At 41.5% G+C, this 27680-nt stretch overlaps 1 protein-coding gene across 1 annotated transcript in view; it reads left to right on the forward strand.

Moving 5' to 3' along the window:
• Positions 1-27680, forward strand: part of TBX15 (T-box 15) — a 101639-nt gene that overhangs the window by 32387 nt on the left and 41572 nt on the right. The window contains exon 2 of the mRNA XM_029229792.1: positions 26048-26261. Within this exon, the coding sequence (XP_029085625.1) occupies positions 26048-26261 (214 nt within the window). The remainder of the gene's footprint in view (positions 1-26047; positions 26262-27680) is intronic.

Here is a 27680-nt window from a genome sequence, read left to right on the forward strand (position 1 = left end):
TGTATGTTACACCTTTTATAGTTGTCCCAGAGTTCTTGGGTATTCTGTTCTGGTTTTTTTCAGTCTTTTTCTCTTTAATTTTTAGTCTTGGAAGTTACTATTTTTATATCTCCGATCTCAGAGATTCTTTCCCCACCCTTCTCCAGTATACCAATGAGCTCATTACAACCATTTTCCATTTTTGTTATAGTATTTTTAATCTGTAGCATTTCTTTTTGACTCTTTCTTAGAATTTCCATCTCTATGCTTACATTATCCATCTATTATTGCATGTTGTCTACTTTTTCCATTAGAGCCATTGCTAATCATAGTTGTTTTAAATTCCATTAGTAATCATAGTTGTTTTAAATTCCTGGTCTGATAATTCCAACATCCCTGCCATCTGACTCTGATTCTGCTGCTGTTCAGTCTCTTCAGTCTGTATTTTTTGCCTTTTAGTATGCCTTGTAATTTTTGGTTGAAATCTGGACATGTTGTACTGTGTGAAAGGAACTGTAGTCAATAGGCTTTTAGTGGTGTGGTGGTAGGGTGTGGAAGGGAGAGAAAGTGTTCTATAGTTCTATAATTAGTGCACAGGTGAGCCTGTGTCCTGGACTGTAAACTTCACCAGTGATTCTCAGTTTCCTCCTTCCTTCCCCTTGAGTGGTACAGGATGGATAGAGGGGTGCTGAAGTTGGGTAATTTCCTTCCCCCAGGTATGTTATGCTCTGGCAAATAGTTTCTTAGGGGAGGCCTTGTTGAGAAGAGAATGCTCTGGTGTATTTCAAAATGGTTCCCTTTTTCCTCTCCATGATGGAAGTATGAAGGTATTTTTCTCTGATATTCACTAAAAAGAGCTCCTAGAGGTAAAACTCACAAAAGTGTGGGATTCCCCCTATAACTGGGTCTCCCTGGAGTTGCCTCCAGCAGTTGGTCAATTATGGTTTAGGTTCTCCTACCCTGGCACCAGTTCCTGCAGAGGTTTGTGCTCATGGGTTTCTGCTGTGGTAAGTTGTGATTCTAAGTATCCCCCTCTCTGTCTCTTTGATTTGGGAGAGGGACTTGCCTTGTGACCTAATTTCTCTGACATATCTAAGAAGAGTAGTTGATTTTTCAGTTTGTTCAGGTTTTTACTTGTTGTTAAAGTGGAGTGATGACTTCTAAGCTCCTTACATGCTGGCATGGGAACTGGAAGTCTATTGATAATGACGTTTTTGTCTCCATCATTCCTTCTATATTTATTAGTTGACCTTTTACTCTAAGGAAGAGCTTTTCTTTCATATTAGTTAGTTGGTTAATTAATTAACTTGATTTAAATGAACTTCTGGGCTCTTTAGTTCCTATTTTATTTAGTGGATTATAATCTGTTATTATTATTCACTTTGATACTCCAATCACTCCTGACTTGGCCAGAGGAAGTCCTTTCCAATTAGCTCCTGTGTGCTTTGACATGTTCCCAGTATTCTTTGAGCACTTTCTTACTTTCTGATGAAACAAGATGTTCTGGGCTTGACTTGTACGTTTTCTGCCCAAGCTCTAGAATAATATGATTGAATTTTAGTTCATTAACTATTTTCCTTTTTGAGGAGGTTATTCTAACTGAGGATGGAGTTTTGATTCCATGTGGAAAGTCAACTTGATGTTATTTGTTGTGTTCACTGCGCTATGCAGCATATTCTTTATGTGACGTCATCAGTATTTCCCGTGAGAAGGTGTCATCAGTTAGTCTTCTTTGAATCTGCTCTGGTTCACCATTTCAAGCACAGGTGCATTGAGGTATAATTTTTGTTTAGGTAATTGATTTCTTTGAATATTTGTTGAGAACTGCAATAAACCCCTCAGTTAACTAATATGCTTTTGTCTAGTGGTGGTTGGTTCTTTGCTAGTCCTTATAGATTCTGTAGAGCATAAAACATGGTTCCTCCTCCCAAGAAGTTTATATCCTTAAAGGGTGGACAAGAAGAGCATATACTAAGCCATGGCCAGTACTGCATTAAGGTATATAAATCATCACTGTGTTATACGGGTACCAACAGTAAGCCTGTACCAATTCTGAGAGGAGGTTATGGATGAGGATGGAGAAGGCAGACAAGATTCTACAGCTCATAGCCATCAGGACAGGAGGTCTTTACAGACCTAGGATGGACTCTGCACATTTACCTTGCCTGGAAAGATGAGATCTTTTATAGGTGACCTTTTACACAGGGGTTATAAATCTCAATAGGACATACATGGGGAAGAGTGGGCTGCTGTCACTAAGCCTCAGGGCTCACTAAATTTCCATACACAAGCATTCCTTGGAGCCTAGAACAGGATCATGGAGTTGAAGCAGGAGAGCATGACCTATGTGATTCTCTGCCTTTTTTTCACTCCATGATTGTCCTAGAGCAGGAAGCTCTTCCTTTCTGTGAACTTGTTCTGTGAGCTGTGTTTCCAGACGCTCGCAGAAAGAATACTACCTAGCAGAAAAGCCTGACAGGGTTTTTTTTCTGACCCAACAATTTTATATTTCTATACTGTCTACACTCTGGTTGTAAATGCTTTGGGGGCAGGGCCCTGCATTATACTTTTTGGCATCCCCCATTGCCTTTGCCCCCATTGCATGAATTATTCATTGATTGATTGGTTTTCTGAAAAACCCTGATTGCTTTGGGATATGTGTGATAGGAGACAGAATGATGAAATTTGTTGACTCTTGTAAATATAAAGTCTTTGCTGTGTTAGCTTAACATTGTGGACCTGCAGTGGCTCTAAATTTTCCCTTGCAGAAGCAAAATCACTATAGCGGTTCCAGATCTCACTTTTCCTAAGGAAAAAATATATGTATATATATATATATATATATATACACACACACACACACACACACACACACATACACATATATCTATATATAGATATATGTGTATATATATATTTTTATATACATACATATGTATATTTTAACATATTCTTCCTTATTTAAAATGCAGCTGGCCTTTTAAAAGAAGGAGGCTCCTATATACTGAAAAATTTCTTTTAAATAAAAATAAAACCATGGCTAGATGATCTCCAGTATTGAGCTATAGGCAAACTTAGAGCAAGAGAGGCCTTCCTGGCAACCCTAAAATGTAGGTGACTTCTACATTGCCTGTGAAGATGGCTTCTGGAAAGATGGCTTACGTTCTTCATACTCCCTTCTTGGGCCTTACTCTTGAGCCTGATGAAGCCTGAAGCTTGGTATCCTGTAATTCCTCCAACCTAGGAGGTGCTTAGGATTCTGCCGTCCTACTGGTATGGGTAGGTCTGGCGGAACCTGAAGGCTGTGCCGAGTAAGAACCTATTAAATCATGCAGCGCTCCCAGCTGGGATGTCTGCGTATATCAATTGTGGAAACCAACAGTTGGATTAAGGAAATCCCCCAACTTGAAATGAATATCGGCTTGAGTTATTAAGCCCAGAAATACTTCCTGTCTTGGAGATTTGGTGGTAGGCTATGCTTGCCTTAAGTTAAAGGGTCAGATTTTCCTGTAAGCACTTGAGCCCTTGCTATTTCAGGTAGTCACCTCCCCACCCACATATGCTTCATCAGGAGTCGGAGCGGAGTGAATTTTGTCGGTTGTGTCCTGTACTGCATTAGGGTCTCTTCCTTGGTCAAGTGAACGCTCTTGATGAGTTTGCCCCCTTCTCTGATCATGTTGTAGGGCTTTGGATTACACGTTATTGTATGGAATCCATCCCCATGTTAACAGGCATTCTTCCAAGTGAGGAAAAGACCTGGCCTGTGGTAGATGACGACTCTCCCTTGGGATCTCCTGGGGACAGGCTGGTGCTTTTAGAACTGCCGTGTGCCTTGATCTTAATTTATCTGTTGTATTCAATATCATTGGAAGCCGGGGAAAGGCCAAATACCTGACCTCCGTTCCAGGGCTGTGATATTGCACCCACTCCAAGCTTCCTTTGACCCTTGCTTTGGCAAGCCAAGTAGGGGAACTCCTTAGCTTTCCTTGGTCCCCCCAAATTCATCTGACTTTGAGAATTTGTGACATCTAGTCTTCAAATTACAGATTGATTTGATTGCTGGTTGGAGAAAAAAAAGCTTTGACAGTCTACTGGAAAGTAGCTGATCAGACTGATGCTTTTCCCAGCGTCCATGTGAGGATTAGTATTCCTCCCAGCCATCACCTGGCTGTCATGGGACGATTCTTGAGGAACAGGACATCGGGCTTTATTTGGTCTTCCTGGTTATGAGAACCTAGAAAGGTAGGCAAGGGCCACTATAGACAGCTTACAATATTCATGTTAAGTCCACTCCCACTGCAAATAAAGATAACTGCTTGGCCCGGTTAATTTTAGAGTGTTTATTTAGAATAAATTCAGATCTGCTGAAATAATGTCTACCTTTGTATGGGGCAAGAAAGTATTCACCAAAATTCATTAAAAGTTTTCATTTAGGAAAGAGGAGAATTGTTGACTTTCTTGAGTGTGAAGGTCAGTAAACTTAAAAAGGAAGGGAGGGAGGGAGAGAGGAAGGGAGGGAGGAAAAGAAAACTGAAACAACCCTGTGTGTAAAACATTAGTGCTGGGTTAGGAAGACATTGGTTTCAGATAATTCCCATATGTGTAACATCATACATATTATAAGCACTCGGCATTTCTCGTGTGTCATCCATTCCCATCTGAAATCTTCTGGTGTGAACTGTGAAATAATGAAACTGAATTTTAAAATGTGTTTTATAATTAGAATCAGTGGCTTTAATTCATTTTTTTTAATAAAATCCACTTTTAAAGAGTATTATCTCAGCTGTCCACAGGCCAGAACCCAGTCCTTTGTAATATGGAAAAAATGTCAGTATTGGGTCTATATTTTTTTTTAAATGAAATGCCCCCCTTTTCTCCAGCCTTCTTTTGTGGCTGCTTTCTCTATTTCATACTGCTCAGAGGCCTGAGCTGAGGGTAGATCTAAATATGAGATGTACCGTTGCTTCAAGTGCTAACAGCCTTTTCCTGGTGGTTTCCTGCTCTTGGTTTTCTGAGACAGCAGAATTTCAAGTAAAAGAAGTACTCAATTTCTGTCTTTTGTGGGCTCTAGTGCAGGTTCTTAGCCAAGGAAAAAGTCCTTGTCAGCTTTCCGGGAGCCAAAGTGTAGCTGTGATTCTATTTGCTGAGCTTCCTAGGGCTAGTCTACTTGCGAAATTCAGCCATACTTCATGTGGGTGCCCAGTCTGGGCATTTGTGGGTGTTTAAGCCTATGTTAGGGCAGGCTTACCAGGATACAGAGGGATTAAACACCTGGAACTGATGGTTGGCTCCAGGGTTGTAAAAGGTCTTATAAAAAGAGTGGGCCTAAGACTGTTGCCTCTCAGAGCCCTGGGTGAGAGTGGCACTTGCACATAAAATAATTGAGAATTGAGTTTTGGTTTCAATCTGTGAAGGCATGATTAGTTTTTGTTTTTGTTTTTGTTTGCGGTACGTGGGCCTCTCACTGCTGTGGCCTGTCCCGTTGCGGAGCACAGGCTCAGGACGTGCAGGCTCAGCGGCCGTGGCTCACGGGCCCAGCCGCTCCGCGGCATGTGGGATCTTCCCGGACCGGGGCACGAACCCGTGTCCCCTGCATCAGCAGGCGGACTCTCAACAACTGTGCCACCAGGAAAGCCCCCTTTGTTTGTTTTTTGTTTTTGTTTTTGTTTTGTTTTGAAGGCATGGTTGGTTTTAAGCATGGAATATCACTTAAAAAAAAGTGCACTCCTTGTTTAGACTTGTATCATCTTACACCCCAGCCCTACGTTCCTGCCAGCTGAATGCATTGCTGAAGAGTCATATTCAGATTTCTAACACTGGCGAGGACAGGGCCTTCTCACACTTGCAGCAGCAGGGGTGGCACAGGGAAGAGAGAGGACCTTGTAGGGGCTGTAAGTCTGGAGAAGCAGCAAGGCCCATGTTGGGACAGGGGGCACTGACATCGGGCTGGTGACCTTTGGAGTGTGTGGTACAGATTGGCAGGGGTGGGAGCAAGAAGCAATTTTGGCTGAGGTCAGTGGTGACCTTCAGTTTTCAGCACACGGGATCAGGGACAATGGGATGTTGCAACAACGACCATGAGGCCGAGCAGAAAATGGCACCTGCGGTTGCAGCAGGTGAACTGTAATGACTGCCAAGGAGAGCTCAAGAGCCATTTGGAGACCCTGCCAGCCAGAAGGGGAGGACCAGGGCCTGGGATTCCACAGATCTGCTGCCCCAGGCTCAGGGCCAATGACTGTTGTTACAGTTACCCCAAAACTCCTCCAGTGGCCCTTCTCCAGCTGGGAGAAGTAGGAGGACACAGGCTACTCCTATTCCTTAGCAGAGAGACGTCCTGCTTCTTATTCTGGGGAATTTCACATTAGCAGTAGCCTGTGTGTGGAACTCCACAGAACTCAATGTTAGGCTTAGGATACCAAGCCAACCGGGGCCAGTATCTCCTACTGTTGGGAGATGAACTTTTTCCTCATTATTTTGTTATCCTCTGACAGCTGCAATTTGGACATTGTTAGTCTCTGGTTAAGGAGAACCTTTGCTGTCAAGGAAATTTATTCCAATGTTTTGTGACATTACTGACGAAATGTACTTCTAGTCATTTGTTTTCTGGAGTAATCTGCCCTTACTGCATATAGCTGGATGACATCTGAATTCATGAGTCTGTCTGTTCTTAAGAGTGTAAATTTGTTGCATATCAAAGTTGCTCGTGTGTGCTGCTTTCTGGGGTCATAAACAGCAGAACCTATTCAGAGCGACACGCGCAGCCTTCCTGTCCATCTTCACTGCCTCATTTGGCAAAGAACCAAGGTCACGGGCTGATGTTGAGACTGACCCACCTGCTCCTCCAATGAGAAACATGAAGCACATTGTGCTTTCATACCAGCAAGCTTTGAGAAACTGAAGCTGTCTTTTCTTATTTTTCTTGGTAATGCTGTTTGAGCTCTGTCGGGGGCTCTGATTAAAGCTTACCTTCGGTAGAATGGTGAGGGGTGGTCTCACAGTTATCAGGGTATAAATGTTGGATATTCATTTACAAAAACAAAACAGTAACAGCAAAGCCACATCAGAGGTCACGCAGCTCAGGCTTGTCTGGAAGGCCTCAGCTCTGCCTTCTATTTGGAGTGTGCTCTGAGGGAAGGTGCTTATATATTTACTTCTGCTGCTACTGACAGATACTTCAGTGGTCCTCATTTAAACTATCTTTATGGCCAAAAATGAGACCACATCATGAGGGCTTCTGCCCCAAGGATGCGTGAAGAGAGAGGTCCTCTTTATGCCACTGGGTCTTGGCTCTGCATTAGCCAGCTTCATCCTGGGTCTTTCATCCTCAGCCCCTCATGTTCCCTCCCTGTGGAGAAAAGTCAGACATGGCCCTGCCCCGATGAAGCTTCAGACCTCAGCAGAGAAATCTCTTCTCCACAAGCCACGTATGCACAGCCCCCAGGGCTGTGTGACTCTTACGGTAGAGGGATACTTTCTGTTTCTGTTCCATAAGAGCCATCCTTTACAGATTTTTTGAAATCATGACACTTCTTTCTTCGCCCTCCCTATTCACTCCTCCCAGCTGTGCCTTGTGGCCAGAATGTACTAAATCAAAGGTAAAGTATTTATTGTGTACTTATTGTGTGTGTATTTCAAGGGCCACAGAATGAACTATTTGAAATTAGGACTGTTTTAGAGAAATCTGGGTTGGATGATTGCAGCAACTATAGGACATAGAAAAGAAGTTTAAGACCATTCTTACCTTGAGAGCGTTTGGAGATTTTGTGAAACGCATTGAGAGCTCTGGAAACAGCTTGAATTGTGGATCACAATTTCAGAGCATCTGTGTTCTTTCCATCTGCTCACAGTTCTCTGGTTCTGATGATCTGGACCACCTTGAGCCACTGTGCTGACTGAGAAGCAGAACAGCTAGCAGCTGCTTCTGTTACCCTCAGACTCGAAGGCCTCGGCTAAGGGCCTCACTGTCAGATCCCTGCCAAGGCCTTTGGCTTCCTTGAATGACTTGATCACATGCCGATGTTTCAAGGCTGGGTGCTCCCCAGCTGGAGCCCTGAAAATGCTTGCGTGGCATCCCTAGAGAAGGAAACTAACTTGAAAGAAACTCTCGCAAAGTAAATCACCAGGACTGGATGGTTTGCATCCAAGAGTTAGGGACGGAAATGAAGTGTGAAATAGCACAGATACTGATGAAGACATTAGTTCGCCATTAAAACCAAAACTGTGTCAGAGCAGAGGACGTTTGCTAACATGATGACCTTGTTGGGAAAGGAGAAAGATTAGTGGCCTATCTGCTGCCTCTGGAAAACCTGGTCCACTTGGAAAGAATGACACAAAATACGAACAATGATACAATAGCCTTTACTCCCTTAAAACAGATAAGAGGGACAGCACTGCAATTCATGCATGGCAGCATTTCAGTAGAAACCTTGGAAAGAATATGATAGTGAATATGTAACATGTGAGCTGCTATTCCCTACTCCTGTGCCCATGGCAGACATCACTAATCGATCTCTTCTTCTAAGCTTGGATTGGGCCTCATACTCCTCAATTTTGTGATCTCCCATCAAATGACCAGAGTTGACATAGGTTAGTTAAAACTCATTTGTCCTCTTTGTCTAAGGGGATGTATTTTATCATGGACCATCTTGGCTCATCATTAAATTGTAAATAATGACAAGAAGGAAGTCTTTCACAGGTAGTTTAGTTTAGGAGCTGACACAAAACATGTCATATTCTTTCTTCTAAAGACTAAGTTAGCAGAACATCTAACGCCAGAGATACACAGTTTTGTGTGAACTGAATCCAAATGTGCAATCCTAACCCAAACCACAGTAGGATCTTTCTGGAGGGGAAGGAAGTCAGTTCCTCTGAACAAGGTCCTTTTAAGAAATGAGAATCAAGGCAGCATCCTTCATTAAGCATTTCCTTGCAGAGTTTAAAGACGGTTGTAGACATTGTTGAGTCCTGCCACAACAGTGACTCTGTGGGGCAAAGAAGTGAGGCAGGCTTTGAGAGAAGAGCTACTCTGAGGCTTGGAGAGAAAAGAGACAGGAATGATGGACCCTGGAGAAGCTGAGTAACTTTATGGAAAACCTGAGGTTTCATTGGGACTGGCCTTCATTTCACACGAAGGGAGCAGAAGGCCAGCTTTGATGCAGGTCTGGGAATTCCGTGGGCCTACGGACAAGACATTTCGCCATTGGATTGAACAAAACCTCCTGTCACTGGTAATGATTAAAGCAGCATGGCTATAATAACTATCCTACAGGCTCGTGACCTCCATATAAAGGGGTACGTGATAGAGCTGATCTCCTGGAATGGAGTATAAATGATCATTTAAAGAAGGAATCTGCTTGCCTCACTAGAGGGTGGGCTATTTTGCTTGATCGGTGAAAAGATGCAACATACTTTGATTAACAGGGAATCAGACTATAGTAAGATGTACTTAGCATCTAACTGTACTGTGATTTCTCGTTGGTAATTCGGGATCTTGTCATATTGCAGGGTCATCACTTGGGAGATGAGCAGGTGCTATGGTTCAGAGGGCATGGCAGCAAGGATATGATGGGGTCCATGGGTCAGCAGACCTGGGTGCTCGTTCCCACTCTACCACTAGGCACCCTTTGACTTTGGTCACATCTAGTGGAATCACAGGTCATGGAATGAGATGCTGGGAGGTCATTTTGTCTACATCTTTGCCTCACAGGAGCTAGGGATTATCATCTACATTTTAAAGACAAGGCAGTAGTTGCTCAGTAAGAGTACCTTAAGGGTGCAACACGGGGGAGGTGTAGACGAATGAGAGGAGGAAATCCAGGTCTTCTCATGTCACTGCTCTGCTTCTGAGTCTCAGTTTCCTATCTTTAATGGGCTCTATAAGATAAGCGAGGATTCAGCATGTGTTTAGCGCACAGGGAGAAATCTCTGTGAATGAGATGATTGATTAAATGTAGCACTGATCACTTCCATTTCTAACTCACTTTGTAGTTTCCAAAGTGCTTTCATCTGCATTATTTTATCCTGCTGAGGACTCACGGAGTTGGGTAAGCCGTAGGATTCCGTAACCACTTTCCACGGATGCTTCAACTGAGACTCAGCAGGGTTCAGTGGCGTCCTCAAGGCCACATCAAGGTCAGAACCAGGACTCAAGCTCCTGCCTTCTGATTCTGAATCCGGGGTTTCTTTCACCATCGAACAATAGATAATGGACAGTTTACTCTATTTATCATTCACTTTAATGACAGCAGAGTCTTCAGCGTCACAACATGGTAAAAATAGACTGTGAGGGCAAGGAGGTTCGCGGTAGCAAACAAACTGAGCTCATCAAAATGTTCTCGCAGGCAGGCTTGGTTGCCGTGGCCTTTAGGAAAGCCTTGGCAGTCCTGCTGAGGACAGTGTCAGCTACTCACCTCGTCCAGCTTTCCCTGAGGAGCTGCCTCTTGGCTCCAGGGCCAGACGCGGGTGCTGCCCTAGAGGACACAGGGCAGGGGTGGGGGATGTGGAGGGAGAGGAAGATTTCTTCTGAGGTTTGGAGGCCATGGATTGAGAGCACACCCCTGGTGTGGGGACTGGACCGTGTGTCCCACAGCAGCAAGCTTGCTTGGTTTTGGCACACAGCAGGAGAAACAGCCTGGGGACCCCAGGATTCTTGCGCCACTGAGGTTTTTCTGAGGGGCAGGGAGAAGGACACTGAGAGAGTATGAAAGAATAAAAGTAGCCAGGCTAAAGGAAAAGCCCCATTTTCGTTCACTTAAAGATAATTTCTAATCTCCCTACTTCCCAAAATGATGTGTTATGAATTACAGTAAAAAAATTATACATGCATGTATATGTGGCTAAAATAAAGACAGATAGGAAATAAGGGCCCATACAGAGAAAGTTGGGGTGGTCCCATATGACCGTTTAACAGTCCCAGAAAATGAAACCACTTTGTCTTCGTAAGGGAGACAAAGAATATATTTCTATTAGGATGCACCCCTAGTATTCTGTGTCATATTCTTTTGAATATTTCTCCCATTGGAAATATCCAGCTAAGGGGAAATGCTTTACATTACAGCAGAAGAGAGCTTGGAAAATAGACAATTTTCCCACTTGAAGGAATCCTGTTAAACCAGTGGTCCTTGTCCTTTTAAAGTCATAGATTCCTTTGAGAATTCCATGAATACCATACATCCTCTTCCCAGAAAAATGAAAGCTCCTACAAATTTAACTTATAATTTTAGGTCACCTATAAACCCCCAGAACCCATCCATTGACTTCAGGTTAATAACCTCTTCATTTAAAAAATTAGAAATGTATCCCTAATTTCAGAAATGCTGTCATAATGGTTTTTAACACCCTTTACTCTTCTTACTGGTGCTACTTTGTAGAATAAGAAACAATGCTGATAGGTTTTGTGGGAGTTTTATACACTTAAAAAAACCCCTCAGACTTCTATTTTTGTTTTAAAATTTTCATATATATATATATATATATATATTTCATAACTGGAGCCATGTAGCAAGTACGGGGAAAAATTGTGCCTCGTCTCAACAATTTTGCTAATTTTTAGGCTGAAAGATGACAGGTGACTAGAACTTACCTTATGTTGAATTAAAATAAATATTTCTCTTAAAAAGTAAAAAAATTAAAAATTAGAAATTAACACTTTATGAAATAATTTTTCCTTTACAAACAGATTCACTGCATGCAATTGAAATGATTGTAATTAAAATGTAGGTCTGTAGCCAGTGTCACACAAAATACTCTGATTTCTATGAAATTCCCTAGCCTATGACATTTGTATTTTACATGTATAATCATTGCACATTCACTTATAATTTTATCTCAGTCTTTTATTGGTTTCTTTTAAAGATGCTGTATAGCGTGCATTCCATTGTAATTTATATCTGATAATGTGTAATATTTGGTATAATAAGGAAAATCCGCCTTCACTGTAAATCAATTTTGATTACATGTAGAATATGGTATATAAAGTAATACTTTAATATCTACAACAGCCCACACACCATCAATAAGATCTCATCCTCCAAACTTGTGAATTCTTGGAAAAAATTACTTCCACATGTTCCTAAAACTACTTAAGATTTTTGACTGGTTGGTGGTCTATTGATTCTAAATATCTGACCTGTCAAAACGCCATCTTTAAGCTTTAGTGATGCGTAGAGGCTTGGAATTAGCCAGGGCTGAATTTATTACAGAACAAAGGGAGGTGATGATTAACACACCCATTTGAGCAGTAGGGGGGAAAAATAATCCTTGAATGGATTAGATGCCCTGATCCTAAAACCACATTCTCTGAATGTTGGGTCCTTGCCCAGAAATGAGGAGAGGCCACAAACACTGATGCCTTTTAAATGACAGGGTATCTCCATGGGACTCTGGTCAGGGACACTGGGGCAGAGAGTTGAGGGTCAATTGGGAAAAAGCCTTTCTCTCTCCTGTGGTCTAGCAGAGTTGAGGACCCACACCCACTCTGTGTGTAGTAACCCTCAAAGCCCACCCGATTAGTGTTATTTAATTATCAGTCTTCCTGCCTGGCGGAGGTTATGTTAAACTGTAAATAAATTAAATTTTATTTTGTTAACCGCTAACCAGGGATCACTTATACATTTTTTTGGACTCCAGTAGGCTACTTTCAGGACTGGCATAGAGCCTGTCAAGAAGATGATGTGAATTATTATGCACTGTCCCTAGAGGCCGAGTCCTAGGCTAGCTCTTTCTATTCACTGGCAGTATCTGCTAGATTCTGAGCACTCCCAGGATGTAATTCCAGGGAAATTGATCTTTGTGAGAGTAGTCCGTGAACAGAGCACTAAACCCATTTTCTGACTGCTTTTCTCTTTTTCCTCTGCCATGTCTTACAGGCTTTATAAAAAGTATGTATTTAAAAAAAAATAACATTGTATAGTAATATTGATGGAGATCGACTCTCAAAGAGATTCCTCCAACAGATGGGTCCCCTACCCGAGGAGGAAACAGACCGTTAGGAAAGTCCTTCTGACCCCCATTCCCTGGGGGGAGGAGCCCTTGAATCACAGGCCCAGGTGCTCAGGAAATCTCCTGTCACTCTGAGATGGGCCAGGACATGGTGCCGTGTCCAAAACTTCTAAATACAGTTCAGGCTGGGTCATCATGACAGATGCTGAACTGGCACCACTATGAGGACTGAAGTGGGGACTCTGACAGTGCTTAAATGCTGCGGCCCCTGGGCTTGAACTCTTCATGGGCTGGGATGGGGAGAGGCAGTGCAGAGCCTCATGGGGAGCAGGGTGGGAGCAACTTTGGCAAGGAAATCCTGCTGCCTCTGCGACACCACTACTCCTTCAGAAGGCAACCAACACCCAACAACATACCAGCTATTTTAGAAGCTGTCCGTTTCTGAATTGCTGGCACACTTGGAGGACGCTCTTTCTTCAAAGGTCATTGGGACCGTTCAAGGTAGGTAGGCCTGGGGAGAAACAGAGGCATGCTATGGCCAAGGTGTTGGCTGAGGAATGAATGGAATTAAGTGACCTGGTCAAGATGGTTCGAGGAGTCAGGAATGGAGGTAGGGATATTGACTCCGGGATTCCCAAATCGGCTTTTACATAGAAGACAGTGTTAGGCTGTTTTACCCTGCTCCACTCTCTTGGCTATCACCAAAATTCCCATCAGGTTAGACTCCTTTGACAACTCACTCTCCTCTGGGGAGGGCTTTGTAGGAAAAAAAGAAGGCAGGAGAGACGCATGGCAGGTGGACTTTTCCTGGAGGAGTCTGGGGACTTGGGATATGAGGGTAAGTTTCTGAGGTTGGCAAGCATCTTAAGCAGGGGATGGTGTATTGTAAGAACACAGACACTGCTATGAATACAATTAATCCAGAGTGTTTGTTTCACTCTTAATGCTTGCCCCCTGCCCCAAAAGTAGATTCATTTCTGTTGTTAAAGCATTTTATTTTAGGGTTTCTGAAGGTGGAGTGGATGGTGGTTGATTCAAGCTTTGGGGTAAGAAAGACCTGGATCCTTTTCTTCTCTCTGATGCTTCTGGGTGAGTGGCACTGGGCATGTTACCTTGACTAAGTCTCAGTAATCTCACCTGTCAAATAGGTTATAATGCACAACTCTCAGGTCTCACCTTGAGGCTCTTGGGAGCCTCCCTTAGGCACTAGATCTTTTCTGTCTCCTCAATGTATATTTTCCTTAGCCTGATCCAGAGGGTGAGAGCTCTTGACAAGGTTGTCAATTTGGAGTCAGGGGATCCTGCAGCCCCCCAGCTCTTTTCTGTCTTTCCCACCTCTTGTGGAGCAGTGCCCTTGGGCTGCTTCTTCAGCCAAGGTTGATCTCTCTGCTTCTCTGTTGAAGGCTAGAATTTGCTCTCGGGGCCCCATTTCCTAACTGAAGATCCAGCCTACATCTTTTCTCAGTGGTCTACCCTGTTTTCTCTTCTTTCAGATTCTAGTCATTTTCCTTCTCAACTAGTATGGCAGCCATCATGAACCTGGAGTAGACCTACACAAAAACAGGCTTTCTTAGCTGGCATTTTTACTATTCCTTTGCTTTTCCCTCCTTCTGCCTTTCCACAATTTCTCCTTCTAACATATTCAATTCTGATAATTTTGCTTCAGGCCCTGAATTATTTTCTTCATTGTGTGATATTTTCCCATTCTACATTTAAAATTTTCTTTGTTAGGATTTGCTTTTCTCCTTTTGAAAGAACACAAACCTTCTTTCTCCCTCTCAAATGTGGATTGGCAAGTGATTGGGAAAAGATCTAACCCTGTGGCCACCTCCCTTTCCTAGTTATGGACAGAACTAACATTTAATATACTCCTACTGTGTGCCAGGGGCTTTACTGAGAGCCATGGGCGTATCTGTTTTATGGAGGAAATTGGCTCAGGCAGGTTAAATCACTTGCCCAAAGTCATGATTCTAAAGAAGGACCGTGCTCTTTCCCCCTCTTGGCAGCTTCTCTGGAAACCCCACTTCATTGCAGACAGCAGGGACGCTTGCTGTGTGGGGGTCTAGAGGGTGCAGCAGCTCTGTGTGCAGGAGTCATCCTGTTCCTGAAGGAGAAGGCATCTCTGCACCCCATCCCCTGCCAGGTAACACACACACACACACACACACACACACACACACACACACACACACAAAAGCATCACCAGCTCCAGCACTTGTAGAAGGGCTTGCTCCTTTCCTCATTTTACCCTTGTGATCACAGGCACCTTTTCTTCTTAGGTTCACGTGGAGGAGAGTTAGTATTGAGAATTTTCTAGATGATAGACTGTGACTGCTACTCACAGAAGTGACCAAAGTCACTGAATTCATTTGATGCCCCTGAAAGATTTCAGGGTAGACCTTGCCAACTCACGGTCATGGAAGGAAAAGCTAGTGGGATTCCAATAGCTTAGATTATGTGTAGAGGTGACCCTGTTGGGATTTTGTTGGGAACACAGCGTTCAATTAAAACACCTCATTACTAGGGATATAGTGGTCTCCTGAAGAGGATCAGAAGAATAGCATTCAAGATTCTTGATGTGGCTCCAGCCTTCTTCTCTGGCCACATTTCTTCTCTTGCTTCGCTAAACATACAGCGTTTTATTCATTCATTCATTCATTTATTTAACAAAACCAACATTTTATTGAGGGCATGATAGGTGCCAGACACTGTCCCAGGTGCTGAGGATACAAGAGGAATCACACAGCTGTGGTCTCAATTACTTGCTGCTCTCTAGACCTGCTTGGTAGACTTTACTCCTGTGCCTCTGCCATAAAATTCCCTTTTCCTGGAAGATCTTTCTCCTCCTTCCCCATCTCTTCCTTTTCATCTTGCACACATCTCTCCATTAGGTCCAGAAAAGACCACCGGGCGGGAAGAAGTTCTTCTCACCTCTAAACCCCCATAGCATTTTGTTGATACTCCTTTTAGATAATACATGAAAATTAGCATTCATATATCCCTTTTACTACTGATAAAGTATTTACGTAAACACACAGACACACACTTTGTGATTCATAAAAATTTCACAAAGTCGGTACTAATGATATCCTCATTTTGCAAATGATAAAACTAAGGCTCAAAGAGGTTAAGTGACTTGTTCAAGATTAGACAGTTGGAAAAAGAAGAGATGAACTTTAGAACTTGGTCTTTTGAATTACAGTCCCTCAGCATGCTCTATGCCATGCTGGATTTTGACTCTTCTACTTTTATTAGATTCTTTATTAACCTGTCCTGTCTCCTAAGTGATTTTGTAAGTTCCTGAGGATGTAGGAACGTATCTTATTTAATTTTGTGCCCCTCACATTACCTAACACATTGCCAGGCTCAGGCTAGATAATCAACTAGTATTTGTTGAAAAAATAAATAATTGATTGAATGGATGAATTCAGAAAATTACTGGAGAAGTTGTTATATTTGCCAGCCATTTAGCTCTTTTATTCATCAAACAGATGGTTCTTTATGTTTGGCTTGATAGGTAGGGGGGATTTTATTTTGTTTATTTATTTTATTTTATTTTATTGGAGTATAATTGCTTTACAATGGTGTGTTAGTTTCTGCTGTATAACAAAGTGGTTGGGGAGATTTTAAACTCAGTGTAGCTGGTGGTATCCTGAACATAATTTGAAGGGTATTGCGTGTTCCTGGCTATACTCCAATGTCTATCCTACTTACATGTTGGACATTGCCACCTCCAGGGGCACTGTCTCCTGAAGTCATAGTTAAATTACACTTGTTCCTTGGAAACTGGCTGCTTAGTTCTTCCCCTTTAGCATATTAGCATGGGTTTATTTATTTATTGGTGCTCAGTGAGAATATCCTAACACGATATAAGGCAAGTTCTTCCAGGGCCTTTGGGGGAAGGCCTCCTTTTCACATCATGGAAATTAAAAGACCACTGTGGCAAACATCTGATGGTGTTAATGGTAGTAGCTGCTGTGATGATGGGGGTGAGGGTGGGAGGTTGGGAGTAGCTGTGGTTGCAAAGAGCAAATAAGCACTGGCTTAGGAATGAGCTAATGTGTCAATTCACTCAGAAAAAATGCCAAGAGCCTTGTGAAGGGGCTTGTGTTGACAGCTACTGGCCTAAAATTGACTGGTAAATCTTGAAGACCACCCAGTCCATCAGGATCAACTTTTGGAGGACCTCTGGGGCAAGAGGTATTTAGATCTGAATATTGCCACGTGGCTTCTGACCAATTTTTGACTATTCCATTTATGCATTTTCTGTGCTTTCATCAAGAATGTTTTCTGAACCAAAAGTTGGTCTCAAAACTTTTAATTTTATGGGGAGGATGAAATAAAATATTTGAAATTAGGATTGTTCTAGAAAATCCAGGACCCATATTTGTCCTTATTTTTTCTTGGCCTTCCCGACTACCTTGATCATTGGCATATAATCTTATCTGTTAATTTAGCACTTTACTGTTTATAAAGTGCTTTCATATATATAATTATCAGTTGATTTCTCCTCAAGTACAGATATATATTTAATACTATCAAACACTTCTGTGCCCTGAACTCTTGACTTAAGCCTGTGTAAACCAAATTATGTACAAGTAGGAACTACTTCAGCTGCCTTTTCTTGTCTCTCAGTGCTGTCATTACACACTTCTCAAAGTCCAGACATCTTCCAAGTACTTTCTAACATTATTTTTCTTATGCTCTAGGCTAAAGCAAAAGAGTGATTTGACGCTGACAGTGATCTTCAGTGATCTCTCTGTCACATTTGTATCTTTTACATGGGGGTGCTGGGAACAGGAAGTGAAATACAACAAAAGAGGGCCTTTTACATTTGTTCTTACTTGTTAAATAATGTTAAGTTAGTGAAGAGACCTAAAATATTCCTGAACATAACTGCTCTGCTACTGCGAAAGGTAAATTCCCATCTGACCTGGCTTTGAATTTTCTGTTTTCCCCAAATAACTGATAATGTTTTAGTTTCCATAGAGCTATCTTCTGACCGAGCAGCCTGAACGTGAGCTCTGCATTTCCAAGTTCAGAGTGGGAAGCACAGAACTGTGCAGGTCTAGTTCTAAAACCTGGGCAACGGTTGATGGTGGAAAGAGCATCACCTCTAGTGTCAGACTAAGTCAAATCCCACTCTGACACCTCCTAGTTATATAATGTGAGAAAAGCTTTTTCATCTGCCAGACCCCAGCTTTCTCACTTATAAAGCGGCAGCCATAATGCCTACTTCGTAGGGTTTTCTGTGAAAATTGCATGAGGCTTAAATATAAATGTATATAAACTATTTAGTGTAGTGCCTGTTATTTCTCTTCTTTTGTTTGCTTCCACCTTCAAAGCAAGCTGGAGCACTAGAGGCTGAACCTTTAATGACATTGAGCCTTCGTTTGATCAACAAGAAATAGATGTAGAAATGACTGCCGCCACTTCTTTGCAAAGCCTCTTTAAAAGGCTTAGATCTCAGGGATGACGTTGGGTCCTTGCCTGTGGTCTGTATGTCAGTGAGAGAGGCGCTGGTTGTCAGGTGGAGAGTGCTTTAGGCAGCTGAAGGATATGTGCTCTCAGTCTCCCTAATTGGATTATTGGCATGGGAATTGCAGGCTTCGGGTTACCACCCCCCTTTTTCCCAAATAGAACTTGGAGGGCATGGAGGGCTCAGAGACTTCATTCCATTACTAAAGTCATCTAACAGGCTCATTTGAGTGTTTGCTATCATCATAATTTTAGTTTAATCCAACCTGGGTTATAGTTCATTCCCTTGAAGCTCTGGACTGGGTATCAAATGTGGGCTCAGTGCGTACTCAGGTCAGTGCCAAATGCTCTGCTTCTGCTGTATTTAGAATTACTCTACGAAAAGTTTCATCACCAGATTTTGCTAAGCTATCTGATAAAATCTGATGTCCCAGAACCAATTTCCACTGCAGAGGTCCTCTGGGAATAAGAATTTACTTGAGCCTGGTACAGAGAGTGCTACCTGGGTTATAGCTTCTGATGTCTCCTGTGGTGTGAATGGGAGCCCTGAGATGACTGTGGGTGGGTCTTGGTTTTAGAGACTTTGGGACTTAAGAAGTAGGCCAAGGAGTGGTTGCCCTGCCAGTATCAGTTAGGGGGCACCACTCAATGTAGTCATGTCCCAGTTATTGGCAGAAACAAAAACAAGAACGATTGTTTGATTATCATCTGGTTTGGGTCTTTCTCTTTTAATTGTTTCAAGCTATTTTCTCCCTTGGGTAAAATATGACAGCTGAGGTCCTGTCTCGTGGAAGTGGCTTGTGCATCTAATCTCAGAAAATTCAGCGTCTCTTATCTGACTCTGCAGTAGTCTTCTACCACCCATCTTCCACATTGAAACCAGGCTATCGTGTATCACTCATTCAGGAGATGTGGCAAAGCATGAAACTCAGTTTATGGAATTCATAGTCTAGAAGGGAAGACCGAACCATCATCACCTACATTTAAAAGAAAACTTTGGTATAAAGAAAATAAAGTCTAAACTCCGTATTATGACACACACATTTTTCCTAAAATATAAACTCCACGTGGCCAGGGATTTTTGTTTTTTCCCTGATGATGTCTCAAGAATCTAGAAAAAGTGATTGGCACATACTAAATGTTAAATAAGTTGTTGTATAATTGCGTTGAGCCTGATTTTCCAACTTATCTCTTATCTCACCTCCCCTCTTCCCTTATGTATTTTAAGCTCTGGCCATATCTGTGTGCTTGTAATTTTCTAAAAATGACAAGTTCTTACTTATGCTATTCCCAGTACCTGAGATTCTGTCCCCATAGTTTCTTTGCTTGCTCATATTAAACTCATATAAAGCGCATATAGATTTCAAGCCCACTCTCAAATGTCACCTCGTGACATCTTCTCGATCCTCTTGTCCATTGGCTTGTTTGCTCTTCAAAGCTCCTGGTAGCGCTTTGCTCCTATACATCTGCCAGAGCACCTATCACAGTCCATCTTCTTTAACAGTTTCTGTATCCTTCCTACAAGATTGTTAGCTCCTTCAGAGTAAGAACCTGTTGTGTCTGTCTTCCTACATGAATACACAACCTGGTCTATACAAAGCAGAAATGTTTGGTGGAATAAAAATGGAATTAAAGGGCTTCCCTGGTGGTGCAGTGCTTGAGAATCTGCCTGCTAATGCAGGGGACACGGGTTCGAGCCCTGGTCTGGGAGAATCCCACATGCCGCGGAGCAACTGGGCCCGTGAGCCACAACCGCTGAGCCTGTGCGTCTGGAGCCTGTGCTCCGCGACAAGAGAGGCCGTGACAGTGAGAGGCCCGCGCATCTCCATGAAGAGTGGCCCCCGCTTGCTGCAACTGGAGAAAGCCCTCGCACAGAAACGAAGACCCAACACAGCAAAAATAAATTAATTAATTAATAAACTCCTACCCCCAACATCGTCTTCAAAAAAAAGGAATTAAATATAATTTCATATGCCTGCAATCCTTAGGAGGTAGAACTGATGCAGTTTGGATTTGGCTGTCAATAATATTTGAAATGGAGATAATAATAATAACTCTTAGAGTTGTTCTATTAAATGATGGTATGTATGTAAGGTCTTAGCAGAGTGCCAGTAAGTGCTCAATACATGTTGACTATTAACTCTTTGGTTGGGATCGTTGTTGTGAGCTTATATTCGTCTCACTGTCCAAAGTCACTAACATTGTTATCAGCAGAACCATTAGATTCTGTCTTTATCATACAGATATAAATGTAATTTTTGAGAAGGAAGGTATCTTTTCCTTGACCCTAATAGTAAAGTAAGGAAATACTAAAGATAAGGAAACTGAGGGTTGGTGAAATGAGGTGACTTTCCAAGACCCCACTCTTGGTGGGTAGCAGAGCCCTAAAAGTAAATGTGCCTTGTTACCTGTAGTAAAAAAATGATTCCTTAAAATTATTAGTTAAGTGGAGATGAAAATCACCTGGCAGACTGTGAAATATGTTCTAATAACGTCTAATTTTTTTAAAAAAATTTATTTATTTTGGTGCGCCGGGTCTTAGTTGCAGCAGGCAGGATCCTTTAGTGGCGGCATGTGGGATCTTTTAGTTGTAGCATGCGGACTCTTAGGTGAAGCATGCATGGGGGATCTAGTTCCCCGAATAGGGATCGAACCCAGGCCCCCTGCATTGGGATCGTGGAGTCCTACCCACTGGACCACCAGGGAAGTCCCCTAATGTTGAAATGAAGTCAGAGAACATATAACTCAGGCTTTTTCTATACATGTCAACCAAATCAGCTTATCGTGGTTGGGTTGCTGCTGTTAGACTTGGTCGTCTTTAAGCTGTACTACGAATCCATCCGTTAAACATTAAACTTAAAAGAGACTTTATAGCGGCCCTAATTAAATGTGCATGTGCTGTGCTATAAAGATCAAGGAAAATAGGGACCAGAATAGTTATGTGACTTGGCCAAGATCAAACATGTTAAGCTATTTCAGTTGTAAGGATGGCCAAAACAGTTGAAGGGTCTTACAGAATTGCTGACTGCTTTGGCCAGGGATGAATATAGTAGGATCTTGGGGAGACCTGATCGTTGACTCAGGAGGCAGGAGACCTACTTTGTAGGCCATGTGGTTTTCAATTTTTCTTAGTCTCAGTTTCCTCATCCACAAAATGGACATAAAAATATAGGCCATGTCTAGCTCATCCAATGGAAGGATATATTAGGTAATATGTAAAATATAAATTAAGAAACTATTTTATTATTGCTACTATTTTGTATGAGTTGAGAACTGAAATTCTCTCTAAGCTAAACTCAACTTTCTCTGGGAACTTAGCGTTAACCATATCCATTTTCTCAATATGAAATAGGTCAGAGATAGAAAATGAGTGACACAACGAACGGATGGTCAGATTCTCTTTCTTAGAGATTTTTTTTTGGATGGTAATAGATATGTTAGTTTGACCCTATGAGTCAGTCACATGATATTCTCCAGTGACTTGTAGCTGGCTTAGCGCAGGTTCCCAAAGTTTTCTTCTTTAACTTCCTTAGTTATGTATAACTTTATCATTTATGTTCTGACTTACTAAAACTTTCCTTGTTAAAATACTACTCACAAGAGACGTCTGATGGCCAAGAAATCTTTCCAGGTCATTCAAATGAGTTCCTAGTGGTTATTTTTTGAAGGCAGGAAGTCACAAATTGCCAAGAATGAAAAAACCTTGAAAACACAGAGGTGTTTTCTGATCTTCAAAAGACTGATTATATTTCTGAATGGATGACCTGATCTGATTGAAATAACCCACCCGCTCTGTATGCATTTCTTACATTTATGACTTAGGTAACTTGGTTATACATTCTGATTAATAGCTGAAATAATTGATCTGTTTAGCCGAAATATTTTATATAACTATGATTTAGAAATATATTTTACAAAGAATTAAACTTTATTTTTACCTAGGCTGTTGATGTGGACTCTGAGATTACTATTTGAAGGGTATTGTAGAGTAGTTTATGTCACAGGTAACCCTCATTACTCTAGGGGTTCAAAACAAACTATATAAAATATAATACTAATTTTGTTTCCAACCTATGGAAGTTAAGAAACAATCAAGAATGGAAAATTACATGATACATTCATGTGACTGAAAATGAGGGCTGGTGCCTGCATTCTGTATATAAAAGTCACTTGGACTCTATTTTGTGAGGGAGTGAGAGTAGAGGAGCACAGAGTATTTCCAGGGAAACAAATAACTGTCTCTGAAAATCCTCTTCATGGGAAAATACTGCCTATGCCTCCACATCTTGTCCATTTCTTTATTAGTAACCATGGGTTCCCCAGGAATGTTCCAGCCCTCTCAGATCCCTCTGTTTTCTGAATTCCTATGAGACATACAGGAAAATGTGTAATGGTGTGGAAAACTGCATGGTAGTATTTGTCTTGGTCTCTGATTATTTGTGAATGCTCCCAGTTTCCACTTGTACTGTAAATACCTTTAAGAGGAGCCCCATTGTGTACTTTGATATTTCCCAGAATCTAGCACAGTGCTGGGCACATAGTAAGCACTCAGTAGATGCATAATTAATCAACACTAACTGGGAAATTTCCCAAGGTCTGGATTCTGTTTCAAATTATCTGAATGGTATCTCATATAGGGCCACATGCTGATAGGTGCTTATTGATGGGTTTGATTGAAACTATAAACAGAATACTAACTCAATTCTTTAACTCCTATGATAATGTGAATGTGAGCTCCCAGTCTTTTTTCTCATTTAACTTGTCTTTCCCAGACAGTTTTAAATTTGATGCTTCTACAGTTTTTTAAACTCCAACTTATCAATTAATTCTTTCACAAATCATGGTTTTGGTGTTTTACCTAAAAAAAAAAAAAACATGAACAACTAACAACCTATATTACAAATGATTGGCCATTGAGTTACTTAGAACTAAAGTCCCAATTAAGCAATTTGTATAATGATCTTTGAAAAGGATTATCTCTTTTGACTTATTTACATGTATTTTGGACTTTTTCCTAAATAAAAGTTTTTAAGTAGAAGAAAAATATTTTTGATGCTTCTAATTGAAGTCACCTGGGTTATCACTGAAAATTGCATTAGGAAGGAGTCTTACATTCTTTAAGCCGTTGGAGGTGGAAGAGATTATAAGAGATTTCAGTTCAATCGTTTTAATTGTACTATGAAGAAATAGGTCCATTGTGGCTAAGTGACTTGTCCAAGGTTATTCATCAATCCATTTAATGTTACATTTTGAGTACCTGTCTGTTTGTTTGTTTTTTTGCGGTACGCGGGCCTCACACTGTTGTGGCCTCTCCCGCTGCGGAGCACAGGCTCCGGACGCGCAGGCCCAGCGGCCATGGCTCACGGGCCCAACCGCTCGGCGGCATGTGGGATCCTCCCAGACCGAGGCACAAACCCGTGTCCCCAGCATCGGCAGGCGGACTCTCAACCACTGCGCCAGCAGGGAAGCCCTGAGTACCTGTTTTATTCCAGATGACATAAGAGAGTTAAGAGCAGTCTCTTACTTCCTAAATTTCCAGCCACAGTTCCCATTCCAATCCTAACCTCAAGTTGGCTACCTTAAAAATATTATCACTTAGTGCAGTGATATCTTTCCTTTCCTTTCTCCCTTCCTAAACACACATTGGAGAAATTATATGTCCAAAATTTTTGCTGGGCCCTGCCTGTTTCCAACTGTTTCATAGCCGTAGCACTTTATGGTAAGGAGATTTCATAACACTTTGCTTCCAAAGGTAGGACAAGACTATTTTTTAAAAATCTTGCTTCAGGAAGTTCTTGAAAAATTCCCAATTTTAGTGATAAATGAGGAGCTCTTGGCATATCGCAGAAACAAAATGGGATTTGGGAATCCATGTCTCAAGGGATCAGATTACTGTGTTTGGAGAGTGTGCGAGGACATCATGGCTCTGCTACCGAAAAGCAGATAGCATCAGGCTGGGATAGAGCCTGATTGTCACTCAACAGCTCTCACCTTAGAAAAGCAGCTCCACTTTTCTGTACTTGAAGGAGACAAATATTAGCTCCTGTTTAGTCCAAGATATAAAATGATATGCTTAGCCATGTAGTATCTAGTCATATAACTTTTTAATGTTTTTGATGAAGATGGTGACTGGACCAGTGATCGTGGATAAACTAAAGATTTGGGGCAGAGACTTCCGTGTTATTTAGGAGCTTGGTTCAGTTCTGCAGTGTGCTGAATGTCTTCAGCAGTGATGCTGCCCGGGTTTGAGAGAGGAGCACACTAGGGCTAGAAGAAAAGAAAATTAAAGGTGTCATGAGAGGGGTTGTTCACAGGCCTAGAAACCTGCTCCAGTTAGTGAGGATGGCAGCAAGATGATATGGCTTTCTGTCCCAGCCTCCTTCCATCCTGCTAGTGTCAAGGACTGGTACCCAAGAGGTCCTGACCTTTGACAGCATTGAAAAGCCAGTTGTCAGAGTAAGACATCATTGTTTTCAACCTTTCTTTATGTATGTATTTAATTATGGGGGAAGCAATCGGAATCCTAGATGTTAAGGGTGAGTTAGAGAAATAGGTTCTTAGGCTTGGCTTGCAGTATCGTGTGACATAAGGAAACTGTACTAGCTAATCCAAGTTTGGAAAATATTAGGAGATAAAGTTCTAGGCATAGGGCCTCTAAAAGTAAAAAATCTGAAAAATTACAGAAAATTCTCTAGTAGATCTGACTCTAGGCTTCTCCATCTGTCTACATCCCCCCTGCCTCCCCACCCCCCCCACCACCAGCCCCCTCTTCATGAGAACAGAAGACGAAAGAGGAAAGGACCATCTGGCCCAGCATGCCAGCTTTTTATTTGGTTGCTCTCAATCCTACCTTCCTGTTTGGATCAACCCTCCCCTCTGCCCATACTTCAGAAACCAATCAAGGTGTCTCCTAAACTCATTTATTCCCTTTGTTTCAACCACCTTCTTGGGTAACTTTTTCCATATGCTTACATCCTTGCCTCACAACAGACTTTTTTTTTTTTCATCCAAAATGACCTGATTAGACTTAGGAAAAGCCATTTACTCAACTATACAACAAAGTGTTTCTAAAGATCCCAAATAACTTTTCATTACTTTTGATGACCAGGATATATAAATGGAGGAAAACTCAATGTGTTTAAAAATAACTGACTGAAGGACAGTGATGCTGAGTGGTATGGAATTAAAGAACACATTGTTGTTAGCATTGAATCTTTTACCCCAAGTTAAATGGTCTAATCTAGATTTGCAGCTATAGTCTGTGATTATTATTATTTTTAAAATTTGGCATTTGTCTATTTTGTTGCTCCAGTTTGGCTTCATTCCCTTCAACATGGTGACATTAGTACTCTTTATGTTGCCTATTGTGGACCAATTTTCTTCAGCTGTTGCTAAAACTTACTAAAATGCCAGATGTCATGTTGGAAACACGAAACCTGAAAGAAGGTCATAAATCACAAAAACAAACCATAAAAAAAAATAATAAAATACGCTGAGTGCTGTGCTCTGGAGCTTCCCAGCTTTAAGTCTCCTTTTGTTCACCCCTCTCCCCACCCCATCGTGCTCCCTACCCTGCATCCATCTTTTAGGGCCAGGGGTGTGGAGGGAGCTCAGCAGTTTCTCACCTAAGTCTTGACTGTTTATTTTGCAGATTCCGAGCAGAGCACTGGTTCAGACTCTGAGGTGATCACTGAGCGGTCTTCCTGCTCCTTTGACACTCACACTGACCTGGGCCCTGGTGCTGCAGGCCCTGTGCCTGCTGCCATGTCTTCCATGGAGGAGATTCAGGTGGAGCTGCAGTGTGCTGACCTCTGGAAGAGGTTCCATGACATTGGAACCGAGATGATCATCACCAAAGCAGGCAGGTAAGGACAAGTTCCTCTGCAGAGCCACATTCGAAGAACAGGAAAACAAATGTAGGAGCTGTTACCTTTTTCTTTTCACTTATTTGTGGTAGTAGCATTGGTGCAGCCAAAGCAACTCACACTCACTTTTCAGCATTTGGATGTCTTGATAAAGTGCTTTTCTGGTGTTTACTGTGATTTTGCTATTTTCCTCCAGGGACCACTCAAACCTAAATTGCCTCTGACCTCACAAACATTTTCTGCCTGCAAATGTATTCCAGCTAATACTGGAGATCCATGGTGCATAACAGTCAAACAATAGATTTCCAAAGCAAGTGTTACTTCACCAACCAATGTTTTCAAGAGAAAAAGCTTGCATCTTCTAAGGCATTTAAATCAGTCAGGTATTTTTGTAAGAATTTTGTTTTTGGTAAAATTTGGGCTTGGTGCATTTTTAGAGCCCTGCGGATTGATCCATTGTGTTTTATAGTTGGCTTGAAATGTGATTACTTTAATGGGACCTGGTGGAAACTCTTGCAAAATGATTTATGTGGGATGATAAAAGTTTTAAAAACACAGCGTCTCTTGAAATAAACACTGTTAATTAAGCTACTCCTTTATTGGTATCTTTAAATTTTTCATGGTTAGGTATCTGTTTTGTGCTGGATATTCAACATGTATTTCATTATTTAAACTTCACAGGAATCCTATGAGGTAGGATGTGATAATTCCATATATGGATGAGGATGCAAAAGCTGGAAGAGGTTAATTAACTTGACTAAGGCCACACAGGTAGTAAAGGGCAGCTCCAGAATTCTACACAAATCTGTTTGGCTCCAAAACAATTGTCTCAACTGTTTGTAAGTCTGCACTGTTAAGAAATGGTTATAGCTTTTGCCCCTTGGATTTAAAATGAAAATGATTTAAATCAAAATAAATTTGGACTGAGTTTATTAGTATATAAGAATAGTTCACTGAAATTGAAATAATTATAGTGCTTTCATATTTACAAAGTGAACCCACTGTCTCACATCACAGAGACCAAAAAGACTCACCTCATTGATCATAAGCTGTCTTCATGCACATAGACGTTTAAAGTAAAAGCATAGTTTGATTGGGTCTAGTTCACTTGAATGCACATAGAGAAACCTCTCAATACAATAATATATCACAAAAAGGTGAGCTTAAAATGAACCTGAAGTCTTATTCATTTTCATCCTCCTCTGTAAACCCTCTTCCTTCTTTAAGTTTTAGTAGAGAATAAAACCATTAAAAAGCTTCTTAGGAGGAGCAATTTTGAAGGAGAATTACTTTCAAAATTACTTTTCGGAATTTCTTGTTTTTAAAATTGAAGTATAGTTGATTTACAATGTTGTGTTAATTTCTGCTGTACAGCAAAGTAATTCAGTTATACACACACACACACACACACACACATAT

Source organism: Monodon monoceros, unplaced genomic scaffold, assembly GCF_005190385.1.
Source record: "Monodon monoceros isolate NGI ecotype Baffin Bay Population unplaced genomic scaffold, NGI_Narwhal_1 Super_Scaffold_18, whole genome shotgun sequence".
In the NCBI taxonomy this organism is placed as follows: Eukaryota; Metazoa; Chordata; class Mammalia; order Artiodactyla; family Monodontidae; genus Monodon; species Monodon monoceros.